The 18591-nt window shown below is 47.5% G+C and overlaps 1 protein-coding gene and 1 long non-coding RNA gene across 21 annotated transcripts in view; one reads left to right on the top strand and one right to left on the bottom strand.

Annotated features, from left to right (window-relative positions):
• PACSIN2 (protein kinase C and casein kinase substrate in neurons 2) overlaps window positions 1-3636 on the top strand; it is a 165243-nt gene extending 161607 nt beyond the window's left edge. For all 20 annotated transcript variants that reach the window (XM_058308892.1, XM_058308883.2, XM_058308888.2 and 17 more), the window contains one exon: window positions 1907-3636. In XM_058308892.1, the coding sequence (XP_058164875.1) occupies window positions 1907-2019 (113 nt within the window). In that variant the 3' untranslated portion in view covers window positions 2020-3636. The remainder of the gene's footprint in view (window positions 1-1906) is intronic.
• On the bottom strand, window positions 26-6524 carry LOC131280663 (uncharacterized). Its single transcript, XR_009188379.1, has 2 exons — window positions 6301-6524; window positions 26-939 (listed from the first exon to the last, which is right to left on the bottom strand). It is a non-coding gene; the product is annotated as an uncharacterized lncRNA (long non-coding RNA).
• Between the last annotated feature and the right edge of the window lie 12067 nt (window positions 6525-18591).

The raw sequence follows: 18591 nt of genomic DNA, 5'->3' as shown, positions 1-18591 counted from the left end.
CCTGCTGTAGAAAGTGTTTGTCCAGTTGTCTGTTAACTTTGGTTGGGGTGATTCCCCCACCCCCACTTTATTTGTTGATTTGTTGTTATTTCTAATTCTTTCTCAGTCTTACCTATTGAGTTTGATGACAATTTCTAGATTTAAAGTGTTTCTTCCACTACCAAGTTAATTGTCAAAAGCAAACTGAAATCAATGTTTCTAATAACTTGTTCACATTTTTTTAACCTGGAAGCTTTTCTGTCAGCTTTGTCTGTTTTCTGTTTCAAAATTTAAAGTGAGTTCTCAGCCATTGCTGCTGCTTCTCTGTCTCTGGCAGCATGCCTGCTGCGTTCCACCTGTCTGCTCCTGGGTGCTCAAGGAGCCTTCCACGCTAGAGTTCACTCTACATTGGTGCATCCATAGTCAGTGCTGCTCGTCACCTCTGAGCATCTTTGTAGATGCAGGGACAGGGGAGCACCAACTGCCTGCGGAGCCACTGGCAGGACAGCTGGAGGGAAATGCCAGTTGTCCAGGGGTCGGCCCTGCCAGGGTCCTGCAGGGCAAGCAGGGAAGAGGAGGTAGAGGTTTGGCATTGGTGACGTTCACCCTGTGGCCTCCCGCATTTGCTCCTGGCGCTGCTCAGTCACCGTGGGGTGAAGGCCGAGCTGGCGCCTCTGGGAGGGGGGCCTGGTGCCCGGCGGGAAGAGCCGTCTGTGGCGTGGGAGTGATGCCGCCTCATGGTCACTGAGGGCCTGCTCCATCCTTCAGTGCCTGCCCCTCATCCCACAGCGTCCCCGTCTTCCAGGGCTCCAGCCAGGGAGGGCAGCTCTGGAATTGGAGCTCAGGCAGTCCTGGGAGTCCCAGGAACCCCAGGTGTTGGCCCTGCAGGCATCTTGGCCAATGTTACTGCCACACAAAATAGACCACGACAGGGCAACATTGCGAAGTAAGGTGTAATGCCTGGAAAAGAACCACAAGTAATTCTGAAAATGGGCCAAAATGCCAAAGAGAAATACAAGGCTGCAAGCATTACAATAAAGAACAGTGCCCAGGGCTATCAATTTTCTACCAATTACGTGCCTCTCTGCAGGTCTGAGTGAGCAGGTTCTCTGCAGTGGTCAGCGCTGCCCCCTTTCAGAGGCAGTCGCCAGGCCGGAAGCACCCAGGCTCTCGGCGGGCGCAGGGCTGCTGTGCCGCCTTCACACGCAGATGCCGGACCTGGGGCCTCGCCTAGTTCCACCCCCATCACCTCCTCGGTCACACCTTTGGTCCTTGTCCCACATCATCTACTTGAGAACCGGGGCTCAGTCTCTGCCTCTGTGCACAGGAGCAGTTCCTTCACATTTGAACAAACCAAGGTTAACGCAGGCTGCACTATAGGAGATTCCAGAACAATGCCCGCGGCCTCCACCTCAGAGGCTGGGGGGGTGGGGGTATCCTCTGTGCACCAACCCAGAGTTCTGCACTGGGGAGAGAATGATGGATCTGACAGACAGACAAGGCCCCTGCTGCTCCCACACCCTCTGCGCTGGTGAGGAAGACACAAAGCTTGCCATGACAAGTGGGGCGAGAGCCAAGAAGAGTGGGTGGACTGGTGGGGGGGCAGCAGGGGAGGGGCGAGGGCTGTGGGAAGGTGGCCATGGAACTGGGGCGGTCAGGATGGTACACAGGCCCACAGTGTTGAATCGTGCCTTCCCCATGGGAGCCAGTATGGCACCTGAGAACCACACGCTCAGGGTCACGGCGGGCGCACTATCTGTCCTTAGATCCCTCAGAGGCCCCTCTGACTAAAAGGCAGCTGAAAATGCTGTTTAATAGAGAAATAACCAGGCCCGGAAACGTGTTCCTGGGCTTGGGCTGAGAGGTGAGGCCCGCGGTCGGCGGGGGACCCACCCTCTCACCAGCCCTCTCCCCCTTTGTCTTTCAGGGGACGAGCTAACCAAGATAGAGGATGAGGATGAGCAGGGTTGGTGCAAGGGGCGCTTGGACGACGGACAGGTTGGCCTGTACCCAGCAAATTATGTGGAGGCCATCCAGTGACTGGGACCGGGGGGCAGGCCGGCGGAGACGTGGCGGCCGTCCCCGGAGCTCCATTAGCTGTCGGCCCTGGGCAGCAGCACCTCTGGCGCTTCCAGCCAGCTGTGTGGGGCAGCCATTCCTTTCCCTGCAAACGATGTTGGTTCCGTTGCTCTTGGCTTCCCTTGAAGTCAGATGAGCTGGTCATTTCACCTGGGACTCACCTCCCTTTCACTTGCACATGGAGAGCTCTGCGCACAGGCAGAGGCAGTACACCAGAGCCGGGCCGCGCCCAGCCCACGCTCGCTTATCATGGATTTGTGCCTTCTTGGCCGTGTCTTCCCTTCTCTCCTCCCAGGCAATGGTGGGTTACACTGATTTTTGTTCTGCTCGATCACTTTCTCTGAGAGTCCCATCACCTGCAACTTAACAGACTTAGTTTTTTGCCATTTTCTGAGTGAAGTTTTTTTTTTTTAATTTAAAGGCTGTGTACATTTATACTTTTTTATATACCTGTTCTTCCATTCATTTATACTTAAATTATGGCATAGGTTGATGTACACCAGTCTTGACTAAATATCTGTTTTCCATGTTGTACTGTTAGTCACCCATGCCCTTGCATGGGTTAAGCTGCAAGAAATGTAGCTCATTTAGATCGATGATATATGATCTCAGTAGAAAGATGGGAACCCGCTGTGGTTGGATTTCTAGTGCGAATGCCCCTTATGCACTTGGGGCATCTGAATGTGAGTTTCAGAAATAACTTAGGTAGTACTTGTAAAGATTGCCATATTTAAAAAGTATTTTCACTCTATTCTTGCTTAAAACTTTATTCTTTTGCAAATTAACAATTTTATCAGTGATTTGAGAGATTAAAAAAACTAGCTTTTCAAGCAAATGCATCTGTAAAATAGATTAAGATGCTTTATATTAGACTGCCATGTCTTGGTGTATATCTGTACATATTATTTGATATTCAGAGAATCTAAAGAGCTCGTCTACTGTTTTAATGAGATTTAATGACTTTTGACAGTGGGTTTAATTTGGTAACTGCTTGAAGCCCATGACATGCGGGCACGAGCCCGGTGATCAGCCGGACCTCCCGCCCCCTCCGTGCCAGTCCGCTCTCAGTGGAGACTGCCGCCGTGGCATCTCATCCTCCCTGGCCTGCCCTGGCTACAGCCTGTAGCCAGCCTTTGGCCTTTCCGTAGCAGAACACTGTAAACACTCCTTGTCTTTCTAGCAACTGCAGATTGCAGTCATACATATGTGTGAGCACACAAACGCCGGGTCTCCTAGCACAAGGGTCTCTCTGGCGTCCTTAGTCACAAGGGGAGCAGATGTGCTGCAGCAGGAAGCTGCTGCAACCACATGGCGTGGGAGAGGAGGGAGACCTTTGCTTTGTGTAACTCAGATATTGGTGGTGAAATCACCACCGCCATCCTAAGCTATGCATTTCCTCAACGTTTCCTTTGAGCTCCATGTTTTGCTTGGAAAGTGGATGTATGCACATGTTTGTCATGAAAACTTACCAGAAGAAATCCTCATTCCTATGCTACAGATGTACCAAAAACTGTCAGGTCTTTTCTCTTTAAATGTATAGTCTTTTAGAAAATCAATAAACAGGTGATCTTATGAGTATGAAAGTCTCTTTGTTGTGCATTTGGTGCCATCCTCACGTCAGCTGCTGGGACTGGGTGGGATCTGTGTCTCCATTGGTGTTTACCAGCTTTGGAGCTGGGTGAGCCACAGGGCGTGGGTCCCTTTCCCACCAGCCCTGCCAAGCCAGAGGCTGGGATTTGAGGCAACTCCCCCTGAGGCCTGCCTGTGGTGTGGTGGCAGCTGGCACAGCCCTCTCTGCCCCAGGCCCGAGCAGCCGGGATGGAGCAGCGCTGCTCGCGGCCCTTAGCTGCCTGGGAGCACAGGTCCTGAGCACCTGCTGTGTGCTGAGCCCTGGGCCCTGCTCTTCCCTTCCACTATCTCCATGCAGGCCTGCTGAGGCACGGCAAGACTCCCCATTTTACAGAGGAGGAAACGGAGGCTCCAAGAGCCAGGTTTAGCCAAAGAGCCACAGCTGGCCAGTGGCACTAAGCAAAATTGCTGTGGAGCCCCTGGCCTCAGTGGGTTGAGCTGAGGAGGGAGAAGCCTGGCTTTGCCCCACACCAGTCTGAAGAGGGGAAAGACGGGGGGTGGGGTGGGGTGAGGGCTGCAGCGGCCACATTCACGCTCTCTCCTTCACCAGTCCCTGGTAAGGCTGCCTGGAACGTGCCCCATCTGGGTGTGGGTCCCCCAGAGGGTAGAGGAGGAGCGAGGTGGGTCTCGGCCCTGCAGCAGCTCTTCCCAGCCCAGGGCAGAGGGCAGAGCCTGGCCGTTGGCACTGCGCAGTGATGCCGCTGATGGGCCCCTGCTCGCATGCTCTCCCATCAGGCTCCCTGCTGCCCAGCGCACACACCAGCTTCGGCCTCTGCAGCTTTGCGAGGTGCACACTGGGAATGCCAGCCCCAGGCTGCGACTGGAACGTGGGACCACCAGGGAGGAGGAGGGCCCGAGGCAGTGCAGACCCACGGAGGGGGGGGGGGCCGCGGCCCCTGGCTGCGCACTTGGCTGGCGAGCTCACTACTCGTCACCGTGGCCAGTGGCGCCAGCTGGTGTTACGACCCCATTTGCAGAAAAAGGAACAAAGTTCAGTGGCTTCCCCAAGGTCCCATGAGCAGAATCGCAGTCCAAACCCAGCTCTGCTGGGGTCCTGAGGGCAGGCCCTTCTTGGCACGGGCCCCTCCCAGCCTGCCTGTGGGAACCCCTCACCTGCTCCCTCCCCAAGCCCCCCTGCCATTGGGCTGGGTGACCCCAGCAGGGACCTGGCTCAGCACAGCTTGTGCCAACCACAGACTGAGGACAGGGCCCACCTCTGCTCTGGGCTTCGCTGCGGGGGCCGATGCTGCCTAAACACCGGTGGGCAGCACCAGGGCCTCAGGCGAGGGGCCCCTCGCAGCCTGTCAGGACAGGAGTGGGGAGGCGGGCAAGATCGCGCTGTCACTGGCCCCCGAGCAGCGCTCCCCGCAGGCTCAGCGGCCCCCTTTCTGTCCCTGGGCTCGCCATCCACTCAACCAAGCATTTCTTGAGCACTTACTGTGTGTGAGAGTCAGGTGCCAGGACAAACAGGAGGAAGGCCTGGTGCCTGCCTCGGGGGGGCTCCTGTGGACTCAGCACAGTCCCTGAGCCAGCGAGGGGCCCCCAGCGTGTTTCTTCCGGGGGATTCTGGGCTCAGAATCTCAAATCTCAGAACATCAGGCAGCACCAGGGGCTCCCGACCCGGCTCAAAGCCCACAGGCAGGTAACGCCAGGCCCTGGAGCTGGGCCCCCTCCTCCCTTGCGCGGGGGGCAGGTGGGCAGGCAGAGGCCCAGGGACCCAAGGCCAAGCAAGGGCCAGCCCCTCTGAGCCCCGGGCGCTGCTGGCACCCCTCACTGCTGGCTCAGTCAAGGCTGCCCGCGGGCACCCCGGACGGCGGGAAGCCCCTCCCCACTCCCCTGCCCACCCCCACCCTCGGCTTCCCCTCCCCTTCCCCACCGGCCCCACCCGCACTTCTTGGGCCGGAATGGAATTTCCCCCCACACGGGGGGCAGGGATCCCTGGGCCGGAGCGGCGGAGCCACCCACGGCCTAGAGGGAGGCAGCTCACGGCGCCCCCAGTGGAAGACCCGAGCGCAGCCGAATCGGGCGGACTCTGGCCCCACCGGCCGGTGAGGTTTGAGGCACAGCCACCAAAAGGGCCACCGCCAAGCGCAAGGTGGGAGGGGACGGGCCGGCATCCCCGGCCACACACCGCGTCCTGAGCTGAGCACCGTGCCCTGCTTCGGGAAACCTTACCCCAAGGAACTGGGGCCAGAGAGGCTGAGTGACTTGCTTCCGGCGACACAGCAAGTCAGGGACAGAGATGGGATTTGAACTCGGGTGTGCCCAGTCCAGACAGTCGGGTGTGCCCAACTCCAGACTTAGCCATCTGGTCGAAGTGACGTGTTCACGCAGCCAGCAAACAGCCTGGTGTCAGCTCCAGGCACAGTGCCTGGGGACTCGGACTAATCCCCCCAGTGTGGCCCAAGCCCAAGGGGCAGGGACAGCCTGGACAAAGCGGTCCCAGGGAGTGAGGGATACACTCAGTCCAGCCCGGGCTCCCACAACGTGTCCTGGGCGACGGGCAGAGAAGTTGGGTGGTGGCTGAGGGCAGGAGACCCGCCGGGGCAGGGGGGCACGGGCCCCCAGTGCGCTGCGGCCTCCCCCGGCCTCCCCGGCGCCCCGTTTCCTCACCTGGGAGGCGCGGACGCGGCTCCTCTCTTCCCTCCTAGTCCTAGAGGACGGTGGCAAATGAGGCTGTGGAGACAGCACGCTCAGGTGTTCATTTCACTTTCTGTTTTTGCTCTATTATAAATATTACAGTAATGAGGATATTCCAAGCCATTTACCCCATTTAAGTAGGTAATATCAGCTTCGATTTCTATTTTTTCAGTCAACTGATAACAATTACTTAGATATTTTACCTTTTAAAATGGGGCGTTTGTGACTCTCCCAGGGTGCCCCGCCCGAGCACGTAGGGACGGGCGGCAGTCAGGTGAGCCGCCTCGTGATTCAGGATTGAGCTGCACAGACATGACGTGTCCAGAGATAGCGCCCTTGTTTTCCCTTCGGCCTCGCTGCAGTCCACGGTGGCGCCCTCCAGGGCAAGGGGCAAGGGCCGGCTCTTCCCGCCGGGGCTTGCCTAGGGCGCCCCAGGCATGTCGCGTTTCCCCTCAGGCTGGCGTCTGGCTTCCAGCAAGCTCCCATTCCTGAGTGAACAAATATCCCAGACACCGTTTCACTCGGCCACAGGCATCCCAGCGAGTCACGATAAAAGAGAAACGCTGAGGACAAGTCCACAGAAGGCAACGCGAGCCTGACTAGCCGGATCCCTCCTCGGGCCTCCCTAGCTTCATCCTCAGAGCTCATCCTTGTCCTCAGTTTTCTTCAGTCATTCTTAGATTTTTTTGCTATCTTTGGAAGACCCTCATTTTGCTACTTATCCAGACTAGAAATGGGGAGTTAGGGTGCTGCTTTCAAGAAAAGCCCTCACACCCTCCCCACTGGAGGAATAAACCCTTAGAGAGAAATCCCTTTAATCTAAAGTTTGCTTCCTGTTAGACTGCAGAGTCCACAAGAGGGGCCATGAGTGTCCGTCATTAGAAGAGGTCCTCCTCTAAAAACCTCTCTAACTCCCTTGGAGAGGACGCTTCTCCCCCAGCACTCTGCATGTCAGTTACAGTCTTTCCCTTAAAACAGCTGAATGCTGTTTCTCCCAGGAGAGTGTAACCCCAGATCAGGAGCAGAGGCCTCTGAAAATCCTCTCTCCCCAGCACCTGCACGGTGCTTGGAATGAAGAAGTTATGCAACCAACATTCACGGATTTGAACTTGTTGTTGACTAAATATTCATCAGTAATCCAATCTGATATTTTTTTTGTCTTCATTTTTCAGATGTTACATTCAAAAAAATATGAGATCCCCAGATAGCCCCCACCCCCCTCACCCCACTCCTCCCACATCAACAACCTCTTTCATCACCATGGCACCTTCAGTGCATTTGGTGAATACATTTTGGAGCACTGCTGCACCACATGGATGTGACTTACATTATAGTTTATATTCTCCCCCAATCCACCCAGTGGGCCATGACTGTACATACAACGTCCAGCATCTGTCCCTGCAGTACCACCCAAGTCCTGAAAATGCCCCCACATCACATCTCTTCTTCCCTCTCCCTACCCTCGGCAGCTACCGTGGCCCCTTTTTCCACATCAATGCTACATTTTCTTCCATTACTAATCACAATAGTTCCAGAATAGAATATCAGTAAGTCCACTCTAATCCATACTCTATTCCTCCATCCTGTGGACCCTGGGATGGTGATGTTCACTCCACCTCTATATCAAGAGGGGCTTAGGGAAGCAGACTTGGCCCATGGTTAGGGCATCCGTCTGCCACATGGGAGGTCCGTGGTTCAAACCCCAGGCCTCCTTGACCCGTGTGGAGCTGGCCCACGCGCAGTGCTGATGCGCGCAAGGAGTGCCAAGCCACGCAGGGGTGTCCACACGCAAGGGAGCCCCATGTGCAAGGAGTGCGCCCCATAAGGAGAGCCATCCAGCACAAAAAAAAGTACAGCCTGCCCAGGAATAGTGCCGCACACATGGAGAGCTGACACAACAAGATGATGCAACGAAAAGAAACACAGATTCCTGCGCCACTGACAAAACAGAAGCGGACAAAGAACACGCAGCAAATAGACACAGAGAACAGACAACTGGGACGGGAGGGAGAAGAGAAGAGAAATAAATAAATAAATCTTAAAAAAAAAAAAAGAGGGGGCTTAGATTCCACATGGATGATGGATGCAATTTTTCTGCTTGCGGTTGTAGGCACTCTTGGCTCCCTGGTGTGGTGGTTGACCTTCTTGACCTCCCTGTTAGCTGGCTGGAGTAAGTCCAATAAACCAGAGTGTAGGAGTTGCAAGTCTGTTGAGGCTCAGGGCCTGGCTATCACATGGTCAGTCCAGTGATTCAGGTCCCCTGAGCATACACCAAACTCCAGTAGAAGTACCAGGAGAGACTTGTGAACAAAGATTTTTTTTTTTAATTTCTTTTTTTTTTTTAATATTTATTTATTATTATTTTTTAATTACATTAAAAAAATATATATGAGGTCCCATTCAACCCCACCGCCCCCGCCCCCCCCACTCCCCCCACAGCAACACTCTCTCCCATCATCGTGATACATCCATTGCACCTGGTAAGTTCATCTCTGAGCATCACTGCACCCCATAGTCAATGGTCCACATCATAGCCCAGACTCTCTCACGTTCCATCCAGTGGGCCCTGGGGGGATCTACAGTGTCCCGTAATTGTCTGTGAAGCACTATCCAGGACAACTCCACGTCCCGAAAACGCCTCCACATCTCATCTCTTCCTCCCGTTCCCCACACCCAGCAGCCCCCATGGCTACCGTTCCCACACCCATTTCACATTTCCTCTGTGGACATTGGATTGGTTGTGTCCATTGCACACCTATGTCAAGTGAGGGCTTAGATTGCACATGGGTACTGGATGCACTCTTCCCGCTTCTAGTTGTAGACACTCTAGGCTCCATGTTGTGGTGGTTGACCTTCTTCAACTCCATGTTAGCTGAGTGGAGTAAGTCCAATAAGTCAAAGTGTAGGAGCTGAAGTCTGTTGAGGCTCTGGGCCTGGGTGTCATATTATCAGTCCAGAGATTCAAATCCCCTACATATATCTTAAACTCAGCACCAACTACAATTCCAATAAAGTAGCATGCAAGTCTTGTGAAAAGAGATCCCCTCTGAGTCCATTTCCATCACGCAGAAACACCAGCTTCTGCTGAAGGGCCATCTGTCATGGCAGTGAACCCCTTCTGCCATGACCATAGAACCCGTGGGTCTCTTTATCCCTCAAAAGAACCAATACCTGGGGTTGTATCTACCTTATCTGTCTCTTAGACTCTGTTCAGTTGTACATAGGGGTATTCCTTCTGACAACCTCCAGACTCTTTTTTAGAGACTCACAGCCTTATAATCTCATTTCTCCTTTCCATTTCCCCCTTACATTAGGTCAAACCACTTCCCGAAGTCATGTTATTATATGTAGACAGGTATATTCTGCTGTTCCGCATTGAATCTTTAATTCAAGGTCATTTTCTAGTTGCTTCTTCAGCTGGTATGTGGTAGTGATCCCTCGGTGCCAGGGAGGCTCATCCCCGGGTGTTGTGTCCCACGCTGGGGGGAATGCATCACATCTACACGCTGAGTTTGGCTGTGAGAGTGGCCACATTTGAGTAACATGAAGGCTGTCAGGAGGAAACCCCCAGGCACAATGCTACTCTAGGCCTTGTTCTTATTGCAGGTGCATAGGCTCAAAAGTGTAGCCATTAGTATCAAGAGCCCACTGTTGGGCCCTCCTTCCTTCCTGGTTCTTGCCGTTGCACCTGGAGGATTGCCGCTGCTCTCCCAGGGCCCACAGCAGTGACCCCCCGGCCAGGAGCCCAGTACCCCCCCAGCTGTTGTTTTTAATTGTTTCCACTATGAGTATATATAGACGTTACCATATACCCTGGGCATATGCCCTGTATAACTCCCTGTCAACCATATATATCCTGTCAATAACATCCCATATCAGTATTCCTCCGCTGCCATTGTTGAACCACTCTGTGATCCAAAACTTCCCGTAAAGTGAATCCCAACATAACGTCAGCTTCAGAAGAGTCTTAGATCACCAAAATTCATATATACAATATACAGTATTTCCCCAGATCCACCATAAAACCTTTTCCCTTCCACAGCAATAATCTTTTAACTTATTCATATCATATTTCCTGAAACTGATGTACAGATTCCGAAACTATAGTTTTCAAACAAGGTAACATTTGTGCTTACTATGTGGTCCATACTTTAGGTTGTACAGTTTTCTAAATTTTTTAGTTATCCTATGTTTTGTCTTATGGTTTTCATTATTAGTCTGTCGTCCCCTATATGTTTTTGGTGTAATATTAGCTGTTTTATATTCATCCTCGTTTTTTTTTTTTTTTTTTTTTTTTTTTAAATATTTATTATTATTATTTTTAATTACAATAAAAAAATATATGAGGTCCCATTCAACCCCACCGCCCCCGCCCCCCACTCCCCCCACAGCAACACTCTCTCCCATCATCGTGATACATCCATTGCACCTGGTAAGTTCATCTCTGAGCATCACTGCACCCCATAGTCAATGGTCCACATCATAGCCCAGACTCTCTCACGTTCCATCCAGTGGGCCCTGGGGGGATCTACAGTGTCCCGTAATTGTCCGTGAAGCACTATCCAGGACAACTCCACGTCCCGAAAACGCCTCCACATCTCATCTCTTCCTCCCGTTCCCCACACCCAGCAGCCCCCATGGCTACCGTTCCCACACCCATTCCACATTTTCTCTGTGGACATTGGATTGGTTGTGTCCATTGCACACCTATGTCAAGTGAGGGCTTAGATTGCACATGGGTACTGGATGCACTCTTCCTGCTTCTAGTTGTAGACACTCTAGGCTCCATGTTGTGGTGGTTGACCTTCTTCAACTCCATGTTAGCTGAGTGGAGTAAGTCCAATAAGTCAAAATGTAGGAGCTGAAGTCTGTTGAGGCTCTGGGCCTGGGTGTCATATTATCAGTCCAGAGATTCAAATCCCCTACATATATCTTAAACCCAGCACCGACTACAATTCCAATAAAGTAGCATGCAAGTCTTGTGAAAAGAGATCCCCTCTGAGTCCATTTCCATCACGCAGAAACACCAGCTCCAAAGAAGGGCCATCTGTCATGGCAGTGAACCCCTTCGGCCATGACCATAGAACCCGTGGGTCTCTTTATCCCTCAAAAGAACCAATACCTGGGGTTGTATCTACCTTATCTGTCTCTTAGACTCTGTTCAGTTGTACATAGGGGTATTCCTTCTGACAACCTCCAGACTCTTTTTTAGAGACTCACAGCCTTATAATCTCATTTCTCCTTTCCATTTCCCCCTTACATTAGGTCAAACCGCTTCCCGAAGTCATGTTATTATATGTAGACAGGTATATTCTGCTGTTCCGCATTGAATCTTTAATTCAAGGTCATTTTCTAGTTGCTTCTTCAGCTGGTATGTGGTAGTGATCCCTCGGTGCCAGGGAGGCTCATCCCTGGGTGTCGTGTCCCACGCTGGGGGGAATGCATCACATCTACACGCTGAGTTTGGCTGTGAGAGTGGCCACATTTGAGTAACATGAAGGCTGTCAGGAGGAAACCCCCAGGCACAATGCTACTCTAGGCCTTGTTCTTATTGCAGGTGCACAGGCTCAAAAGTGTAGCCATTAGTATCAAGAGCCCACTGTTGGGCCCTCCTTCCTTCCTGGTTCTTGCCGTTGCACCTGGAGGATTGCCGCTGCTCTCCCAGGGCCCACAACAGTGACCCCCCGGCCAGGAGCCCAGTACCCCCCTAGCTGTTGTTATTAATTGTTTCCACTATGAGTATATATAGACATTACCATATACCCTGAGCATATGCCCTGTATAACTCCCTGTCAACCATATATATCCTGTCAATAACATCCCATATCAGTATTCCTCCGCTGCCATTGTTGAACCACTCTGTGATCCAAAACTTCCCGTAAAGTGAATCCCAACATAATGTCAGCTTCAGAAGAGTCTTAGATCACCAAAATTCATATATACAATATACAGTATTTCCCCAGATCCACCATAAAACCTTTTCCCTTCCACAGCAATAATCTTTTAACTTATTCATATCATATTTCCTGAAACTGATGTACAGATTCCGAAACTATAGTTTTCAAACAAGGTAACATTTGTGCTTACTATGTGGTCCATACTTTAGGTTGTACAGTTTTCTAAATTTTTTAGTTATCCTATGTTTTGTCTTATGGTTTTCATTATTAGTCTGTCGTCCCCTATATATTTTTGGTGTAATATTAGCTGTTTTATATTCATCCTCGTGTACTCTCACATAACTCCTCTTTTGCCCCCTTATTTACCTTTGTTCCATCCATTGCACGTCCATTTTCCCCTCCCCTTAGGGCCCACAACGCCTGCCAATCTAATGCCCTGGGAGCCGTCCTTTCTCACGAGAGATACAGTTCTCTCTATTCGACGGCATTAGTCTTCCCCAGGATATGGGTCCACCCCACCCAATGGTAGAACCCACCTTGGCAAAATGAGCCTTCAGCTATTCCCTCCGGAGTCCATCCCGCATCAGACCATACCCCCTGAGCGTCCTAACCAGGTGACCCTCCTATTTATACTTTGATACGTTTTACTCAACATTTAGTTCTCAACGAACTTCTGGCACTCTCCCATGTTTGTATGTTGCCCCTCCCTCCCACCTATTTCTTGGACCATATTACCCCTCTTCCCATCCCCAGCCCCCCTCAAACCCAGAAAACCCCACCCGAAGGTAACCCCTTGCCCCCATTTTGTCCCTTCTTTGTGCTCATACTTACCCCCAGCTCATCACAGATTCCACCCCTACAGACATTAACTCACATCCTTCCTCCACCCCCCGATTTCCAGTAAGCCACTTTTCCAGACTCTAGCTCTCTGAGGCAGTTAACTTATTTCATATCATTGAGGTCATATAGTATTTGTCCTTCAATGCCTGGGTTGCTTCACTTAACATAAGATTCTCAAGGTTCATCCATGTTATCACGTGCGATTGTAGTGTATTGGTTCTTACAGCTAAGTAGTATTCCATTGTGTGTATATACCACATTTTATTGATCCACTCATCTGTTGATGGACTTTTGGATTGATTCCAACTTTTGGCGATGGTGAACAATGCTGCTATGAACATTGGTGTACATATATCGGTTTGTGTCCTTGTTTTCAGATCTGATGGGTATATACCCAGCAGTGGTATTGCTGGGTCATATGGCAAATCTATGGATAACTTTTTGAGAAACTGCCAAACTGTCCTCCAGAATGGTTGGATCCTTCTGCATTCCCACCAGCAATGGATGAGTGTTCCCCTTTCTTCACATCCTCTCCAGCATTTGTATTCTACTGTTTTTTTCATGGCTGCCAATCTTATGGGAGTAAGATGGTATCTCATTGTAGTTTTGATTTGCATTTCCCTGATAGCTAGGGATTTGGAGCATTTTTTCATGTGCTTTTTAGCCATTTGTATTTCTTCTTTGGAGAAGTGTCTGTTTAAATCTTTTTCCCATTTTTTAAATGGGTTGTTTATCTTTTTGTTTTCGAGATCTATGAGTTCTTTATATATGCAAGTTATGAGTCTCTTATCAGATATATGGTTGCCAAATATTTTCTCCCATTGTGTGGGTTCCCTTTTTACTTTCTTGACAAACTCCTTTGAGGTGCAGAAGGCTTTAATTTTGAGGTAGTCCCATTTATCTATTTGTTCTTTTGCTGCTCGTGCTTTTGGTGTGATATTCATGAAGCCATTTCCTATTACAAGGTCCTGTAGATGTTTCCCTACACTGCTTTCTAAGGTCTTTATGGTCTTGGCTCTTATATTTAGGTCTTTGATCCATCTAGAGTTGATCTTTGTATAAGGTGTGAGATGGTAATCCTCTTTCATTCTTCTACATATGGCTATCCAGTTCTCCAGGCACCATTTGTTGAATAGGCCATTCTCTCCCAGTTGAGAGGGTTTGGTGGCTTTATCGAATATTATATGGCTATATACATGAGGTTCTATATCTGAACTTTCAATTCGATTCCATTGGTCTGTGTGTCTCTCCTTATGCCAGTACCATGCTGTTTTCACTACTGTAGCTTTGTAGTATGTTTTGAAGTCAGGAAGTGTGATTCCTCCTATTTCGTTTTTCTTTTTCAATATGTCTTTGGCTATTCGGGGCCTCTTTTTATTCCAAATAAATTTCATAGTTAGTTTTTCTAGTTCCTTAAAGAAGGCTGTGTTGATTTTTATTGGGATTGCATTGAATGTGTAGATCAGTTTTGGTAGGATAGACATCTTAATAATATTCAGTCTTCCTATCCATGAACAGGGAATATTCTTCCATTTATTTAGGTCTTCTTTGATTTCCTTGAACAATCTTGTATAGTTCTCGATGTATAAGTTTTTTACCTCTTTAGTTAAATTTATTCCTAAGTATTTGATTTTTTTATTTACTATTGTGAATGGTATTTGTTTCTTGATTTCCTCCTGATCTTGCTCATTATTGGTGTATAGAAATGCTACTGATTTTTGCGCATTGATCTTATAACCTGCGACTTTGCTAAACTCATTTATGAGTTCTAGGAGCTTTGTTGAAGATCTCTCAGGGTTTTCTATATATAGGATCATGTCATCTGCAAATAATGAAATTTTGACTTCTTCCCTTCCAATTTGAATGCCTTTTATATCTGGTTCTTGTCTCAGTGCTCGAGCCAGTACTTCCAAGACAATGTTAAATAGGAGCGGAGACAATGGGCATCCTTGTCTTGTTCCTGATTTTAGAGGGAAGGATTTCAGGACTTCGCCATTGTAAACAATGTTGGCTTTAGGTTTTTCATATATACTCTTTATCATGTTCAAAAAGTTTCCTTGTATTCTGATCTTTTGGAGTGTTTTTATCAGGAAGGGGTGCTGTATTTTGTCAAATGCCTTTTCTGCATCTATAGATATAATCATGTGGTTTTTTTCTCTCAATCTGTTTATATGGTGTATTACATTGATTGATTTTCTTATGTTGAACCATCCTTGCATACCTGGGATAAATCCCACTTGGTCATGGTGTATAATTCGTTTAATGTGTTGTTGAATACGATTAGCAAGTATTTTGTTAAGTATTTTTGCGTCTAGGTTCATTAGAGAAATTGGTCTGTAATTTTCCTTTCTTGTGGTGTCTTTGTTTGGCTTTGGTACTAGGGTAATGTTGGCATCATAGAAGGAATTAGGCAGTGTTCCTTCTGTTTCGATTTTTTGGAATAGTTTCAACAGGATTGGTGTTAGTTCTTTCCGGAATGTTTTGTAGAATTCACCTGTGAAGCCGTCTGGCCCTGGGCTCTTCTTAGTTGGGAGATTTTTAATGACTGATTCTATCTCTTTGCTTGTGATTGGTTTGTTAAGATCATCAATTTCTTCTTTCATCAGTATGGGCTGCTTATGTATTTCTAGGAATTTGTCCATTTCCTCTAAATTGTCATTTTTGTTGGAATATAGTTTTTCAAAGTATCCTCTTATGATAGTCTTTATTTCTGTGGGGTCAGTGGTGATATCACCTTTCTCATTTCTTATTTTGTGTATTTGCATCTTTTCTCTTTTTTTCTTTGTTAGTCTCGCTAAAGGTTTGTCAATTTTGTTGATCTTCTCAAAAAACCAGCTCTTGGTCTTGTTTATTTTTTCAAGTGCTTTCTTATTTTCTATTTCATTTAGTTCTGCTCTTATCTTTGTTATTTCCTTCCTTCTTCTTCCTGTTGGGTTACTTTGTTGTTGTTTTTCTAATTCCTTCAAATGTGCAGTTAATTCTTCAATTTCTGCTCTTTCTTCTTTTTTGATATATGAATTTATGGGTATAAATTTCCCTCTCAGTACCGCTTTTGCTGCATCCCATAACTTTTGGTATGTTGTGTTATCATTATCATTTGTTTCAAGGTAGTCATTGATTTCTTTTGAGATTTCCTCTTTGACCCACTGTTTTTCTAAGAGTGTGCTGTTTAATTTCCAAATTGTCGTGTGAAGTCTGGGTCTCTGTCCCTTGCAAATTTCCAGCTTGACTCCACTGTGGTCAGAGATATTGTTTTGTATGATTTCGATCTTTCTGAATTCATTAAGCCTTTCTTTGTGGCCTAGCATATGGTCAATCTTGGAGAATGTTCCATGTGTGCTTGAGAAAAATGTATATCCTGCTGTGTTTGGGTGTAATGATCTATATATGTCTATTAGATCCAGCTCTTCTAATATACTGTTCAAATGTTTTGTTTCTTTAGTGATTCTCTTTTGAGATGTTCTGTCCAGAGTTGATAGTGGTGTATTAAAATCCCCCACTATAATTGTAGATGCATCTATTCTTTCACTTAGTTTTTCCAGTGTTTGCCTCACATATTTAGAGGCGCCCTTGTTAGGAGCATAAATATTTATGATTGTTCGATCTTCTTGACAAATTGTCCCTTTCACTAAAATATAGTATCCTTCTTTGTCTCTCACAATTGTTTCGCATTTAAAGTCTATTTTGTCTGATATTAATATAGCTACTCCTGCCTTTTTTTTGGTTGTTGTTTGCTTGTATGATTGTTTTCCAGCCATTCACTTTCAACCTCCATGAGTCTCTGGGTCTAAGATGTGTCTCTTGTAGGCAGCATATAGATGGGTCATATTTCCTTATCCAGTGTCCCAGTCTGAATCTTTTGATAGGTGAGTTTAATCCGTTGACATTCAGTGTTATTACGTTTAGAGAGTTATTTATGGTAGCCATATTTTGGTTGGATTTGTGTTTGTTATATTTTGTTTGTATTATTTTTTTTTCCCCTTCTATTTTTGTCTTTCTTGTTGCTTTTACACTCTCCTCCATCTCTGACTGTCCTGTTTTTTCCTTTCTTCCTGCAGAATTCCCTTAAGAATTTCTTGAAGGGGAGGTTTCTTGTTGATATACTCTTTCAGTTTCTGTTTATCTGTGAATATTTTGAACTCTCCATCATTTTTGAATGCTAGTTTAGCTGGATAGAGTATTCTTGGTTGGAGATTTTTTTCCTTTAGTACCTTGACTATATCATACCACTGCCTTCTTGCCTCCATCGTTTCAGATGAGAAATCAGCACTTAATCTTATGGAGTTTCCCTTGTATGTGATGGTTTTCTTTTCTCTTGCTGCTTTTAGAATTTTTTCTTTGTCTTGAGCATTGGATAATTTGACAAGTATATGTCTTGGGGTGGGCCTGTTGGGGTTTATGACCAGTGGAGTGCGCTGTGCTTCTTGGATATGTACATCTGTCTCTTTCAGTAGATTTGGGAAGTTTTCGTTCATTATTTCCTGCAACACTCCTTCTGACCCCTTTCCCTTCTCTTCTCCTTCTGGAATGCCTATAATACGTATGTTTGAGCGTTTTGCGTTATCATTCAGGTCCCTAAGTCCTATCTGGATTTTTTCTACCTTTTTATTGACCACTTCTACTATCTGTTTGATTTCCAATGCACTGTCTTCCACATCACTAATTCTCTGCTCTGCCTCTTCTAGTCTGCTGATATTTGCTGCAAGTGTATTTTTGATTTCTTGAATTGTGGTGTTCATTTCCATCATATCTGTTATTTTTTTGCGCATGTCTGCAATTTCCCCTCCAAGTGTTGTCTTCACGCTGTTAACCTCTTTCATTACTTCATCAAATTTGTCGGTGAGAAATGTTCTGAGATCTTTCATTGCTTGTGCGAAGTCCTGCCCCCCTTCCTGATTTTCGGTTTGTTGATTGGATTCAGCCATGTTTTCCTGATTACTGGTTTGGTTTGTAGATTTTTGTTGCTGTCTTGTCAACATTTTTTCTTGACGGGTTTAATCAGTTCCTTAGCTTCTTTGTCTAGTCTTGGAGATTAATTAGCTGTTGTTTTTGCGTAAGTGTTATATCTTCTCTTTGTCACTTTGTTCTTCTTATTCCAATTTCTTATTGCTAGTTAAGCTCACTTTAAAGGAAAGTATTAGTGCTGGGGAAAGTCAATTGTGTAAGGAAGGAAAAAGTGTGAAGTAGTATTGGTGATATATGTTTACAAAGCAACAATATGAGTTCTGGGAGGATGGAGGTTAGATCATGTAAATTGTGTAGAGTTATAGTAGTCGGAAAGTACCTATAATGAGGTAGACGACTGAATATGGGAGGAATGTGGTACGTACTAAGAGGCTATTGTTTTCGTGAGAGAGGGAAAGAGAAAAGAAAGGTAATAGTTTCAGGGACGAATACCAGATGGAAAACTAAACAAAGGTATTAGAAATTAAGAGTTAGACAGTTTGTGGATCAAAGAAAGGGAGATGGAATATAGGAGAGATAGCAGATGGTGGAGGATATCAAGTTGTAGGGGAAAGGGGATAGT

This window comes from Dasypus novemcinctus, chromosome 12 (assembly GCF_030445035.2).
Source record: "Dasypus novemcinctus isolate mDasNov1 chromosome 12, mDasNov1.1.hap2, whole genome shotgun sequence".
Classification (NCBI taxonomy): Eukaryota; Metazoa; Chordata; class Mammalia; order Cingulata; family Dasypodidae; genus Dasypus; species Dasypus novemcinctus.
Note: the sequence above shows the minus strand (reverse complement) of the source record. Positions and strands in the feature narration are given on the sequence as shown.